At 40.0% G+C, this 3,758-nt stretch overlaps 1 protein-coding gene across 1 annotated transcript; it reads right to left on the reverse strand.

Moving 5' to 3' along the window:
* Positions 1 to 366: 366 nt before the first annotated feature.
* On the reverse strand, positions 367 to 1,862 carry LOC128642727 (dynein assembly factor with WDR repeat domains 1). Its single transcript, XM_053695510.1, has one exon. It carries the CDS (start codon positions 1,849 to 1,851, stop codon positions 604 to 606), a length of 1,248 nt encoding a protein of 415 aa, XP_053551485.1. The 5' UTR covers positions 1,852 to 1,862; the 3' UTR covers positions 367 to 603.
* Between the last annotated feature and the right edge of the window lie 1,896 nt (positions 1,863 to 3,758).

Consider the following 3,758-nt stretch of genomic DNA (forward strand, 5'->3'; position numbering starts at 1 on the left):
GTAATGTTAGTTTTTTTTATTTAATTGTAATTTAGTATTATTTAAATTTATGTAATGGGGTTAATTTAGGGGGTGTTGGGTTAGGGGGCTTAGTGGTTAGTTATTTGCGTTGTGGGGTTTGTCAGTTTAGGGGTTAATAGATTTATTAGCATTATTGCATTGTGTGGGTTTGGCGGATTAGGGGTTAATAGTTTTAAAAGGTAGTTTGCGATGTTGGGGTTGGCGGATTTAGGGGTTAATACATTTATTAGGTAGTTTGCGGTGTGTGAATGGCGGATTAGAGGTTAATAATTTTTTTTTTTTTTTTTTTTTTTTTTTTTTTAAGCAGAATATGCTGGTACTTTATTTAAAAAAAAAAAAGGAATATGCATTTTAATGGAAAACTTTAATATAATTAATACAAATATAGTAAACTCATGGTCTCCAGCATAAGTTTACAGCCAGAGTCTTCAAGGAAGAAATTAGAGTTGTACTAACAACTGTGCAACACATAAAACCTCTGTTATGGCTAAATAAAGCTATGCTATCATGGTTTAAATAACACTGCGATTCATTTTGGCTGCTTCTGATCTCGTTGTGGTTATCTCTGGAATGATGTATAGTTTACCGCCAAATCCTGCAAGTGTTATCCTTGCTCCCTGTAATAATTGTGTTTCCCTCATAGTTGAATGCACAAGAGAAGATCTCATCTGTGTGTCCCTCTAACACCTGTACACATTGTCCAGTGTGTGGGTCCCAAAGCCGCGAGGTCTTGTCAGAACTCCCTGTCAATACTCGATTACCCTGCGGATTGAAGCAGATCTTAGATATCTCCCCTTCGTGTCCCTCTAACTTTGCTATGCATTTCTTGGTGGCTGCACTGTATACCCTTGCTGTTCCATCAGCTGAAGCAGTTGCGATAAACTGTCCAGTGGAATCAAAGGTGACATCAAGAACTTCATCGTCATGCCCAGTCAGGGTAGCCACACATTTTCCACTTAAAGCATCCCATAGCCTGCAGGTTTTATCCATTGAAGCTGTAGCAATGAGGGAGCAGTCAAAGTTAAACTGTGTGCTGCTGATTTCTCCTCGATGACCTATTAAGGTATGAACTTTCCTGCCTGTGGGCATATCCCACACAGATACCGTGTGATCAAACGAGCCTGTGATCAGCCTGTCTCCAGTAGTGTTAAATGATAATGAGATTATCTCTGCTGAATGGCCATTCAAGGTGAGAGCTTCTTCTCCGGTTTGTATGTCCCACAACTTAGCTGTGGTATCCATGCTCCCAGTTGCTACCAAGGTACTTTGAGGATTGAATGCTACACAAACTATTTCCGCCGTGTGTCCTCGGAAAGTGTGGTAACATTTTCCAGTCTCAGCACTCCACAACTTGCATGTTTTATCAAATGATCCAGTTGCAATTTTATCTCCATAGGGATTATTAAACTGGATAGCATAAACCACATTACGATGTCCTTCTAAGGTGTGCAGCTCCTCCCCTGTTGCCGTTTCCCATACTTTGCATGTCCTGTCATAGCTGCCAGTGATGAAGCTGGAGCCAGATTTATTAAACGCCACATTTGTTAGTGGTAAGATATGAGCTCTGAGGACCTTGAACAGGTAGAATTTGTGATGATCTTGCTGGCCTATCTTTTCCTGGAGCCTCAGGATGAGCTGTTTTACTTGCTGTGTACGTGATGCAGTAATAAGCGGTTCTGTTTTCTGAATTTCCTCAACAAGTGGGTCCACAGCAGTCTTGGGAGAGAGGTCCAGTAAATCTATGGACTTGGTCATGAGTTCCCCACCTTTCTCATATTCCAGTATAATACCGGGCGGGTAATACCGGAGCAGAAAACGTTTGAGTCGCATCTTTCAGCACTTTAGCGAGAACACTAGAGGTTAATAATTTAATTAGGAATATTGCGTTGTGGGGGGTTGTCGGTTCAGGGGTTAATACTATTATTATTAGTTTCGATGTGGGTTAATGGCGGATTAGGGGTTAATATACTTTATTAGTTATTGCGGTGGGGGATTGCGGTTAACAGGTAGATATTGTGCATGTTTAGGTGTTAGTTATTTTCAGGAGGTAGATAGATATTGCGCATGCATTAGGTGTTAGTTAATATGTTCAGGCACTTATGGGAGTTACGGTGCTCACATACTCAGCACAAGGCTTGCTACGCCTGCTTATGTGTGGTGAGGTGAAAATGGAGTAAAATTTTTCAGTTTTCGCCGCGTAAGTCCTTGCGCTGAATATGTGATACTGATTTGCGACACGGTTCTATTTTAGCTTATGGAAGTAAATATTGCGGCCGACGGGTGAAATATACGTGTCGCATTTATCTGCAGCGCTGTATATGTAATACCAAAATCACGTAAAAAACGGCTGCAGCGGATTTTGCGGGCAACGCCGCATATGTAATCTTGCCCGTATTTGGTAACTCTAAGTGGTGATAAATTTGTGATGAATTTGTTGATGATATTGAAATTGGTGAACCACAATAATTTGCACAACAAAGATTCACAAATCTGTAGTCATACATTTCTCAGTATATAACACTAAGAAAAGATAGCCTTTGTATAAACCAGAAATACAATACAATGAGCTAGATTCATGGACACTTGAGAGGCTGCCAAGCGGCCTCATCCTTAAGGCAAGATCACCTATCTTTTCTAGTTGATCAACAATGGGCACTCCCTATGTGCAAATATGCATTTACAGTACATATATAGCTGTACTAAATGAACCAACGCATGATACCTTGCACTATAAAGGAGGGCCACTAGCTACACCGATAAAAACAGCAATTACAACCTCAACACTTTGGAAATACCTGTGCAAAAGGGGGTCTGTTGATGTGTGTAACAGTTAATATTCACATATCTGTTTTGTTACGTTAAAGTAATATGGATCTTGCAGACGTAAACAAGGGGTGGATTGTGGGTGTTACGGGGTGTTCTGGAGAAGTGCTTGGGATTTTCACCTATATTGTGACACAGCATGTTGGAATTAGAAACACTTGCTTGCCTCTGTGAAGAATCGCATCTTGCGGTTGTGACTCGCTATGTCAAAGTTGAGATGAATGTCTAGTTTTTCATATTTTATTTTTTACTTTTTTGAAGGTTTCTTACGTGCAGTGTTAGCGTTGACTGTTTTATATAGAGTTTTGTTTTTTTTCACTTTTCATTAGTTTGCTTTGTAATATTTTTATAACATTTTTTTGTGAATGCATGTGGTTCTATGGGGCAGGAAGTTAATGGTTGTGAGATAGAAGTGACCACACTGATTTCAGTGGAGCTGTACAAATTTCACAGTTTTCTAGTGGTCATGTTGTGGCAAGTAAGATATTAGTTTCAACAATTATTTTGACTGAATCTGGGCCATTGTATCAATTAATACATGTAACCCCTTCCTTATCTATCTTTGGTGAGAATGATACAGGTTGGATGGTCACCTTTGACGCTGTGGCTTCACAGGAATGACCTAAGTCTCCGCTGGAGTAGGGAGTCTGGGACATTTTGATTAATGTAACATACAGTGCCTCCACTCAGTGATAACAATTCTCAGGGAACCCACAACACTGAGACAATGAGTTCCCCACAACATGCAATAATGAACAGAAGCAGATAATAAAGTAACACAGAATATATTTAAATGCAAATAGAACAACATATAAATAACATAACAGTCCCACACTTTGCAGGGTACCCTTTTTCCCAAAATACACTGCTAAGTGAAGTCCCTTGTGGTGGTGCACGTTGGGGCCCTTAGTAAG

The sequence above is a fragment of the Bombina bombina genome, chromosome 1 (assembly GCF_027579735.1).
Source record: "Bombina bombina isolate aBomBom1 chromosome 1, aBomBom1.pri, whole genome shotgun sequence".
Classification (NCBI taxonomy): domain Eukaryota; kingdom Metazoa; phylum Chordata; class Amphibia; order Anura; family Bombinatoridae; genus Bombina; species Bombina bombina.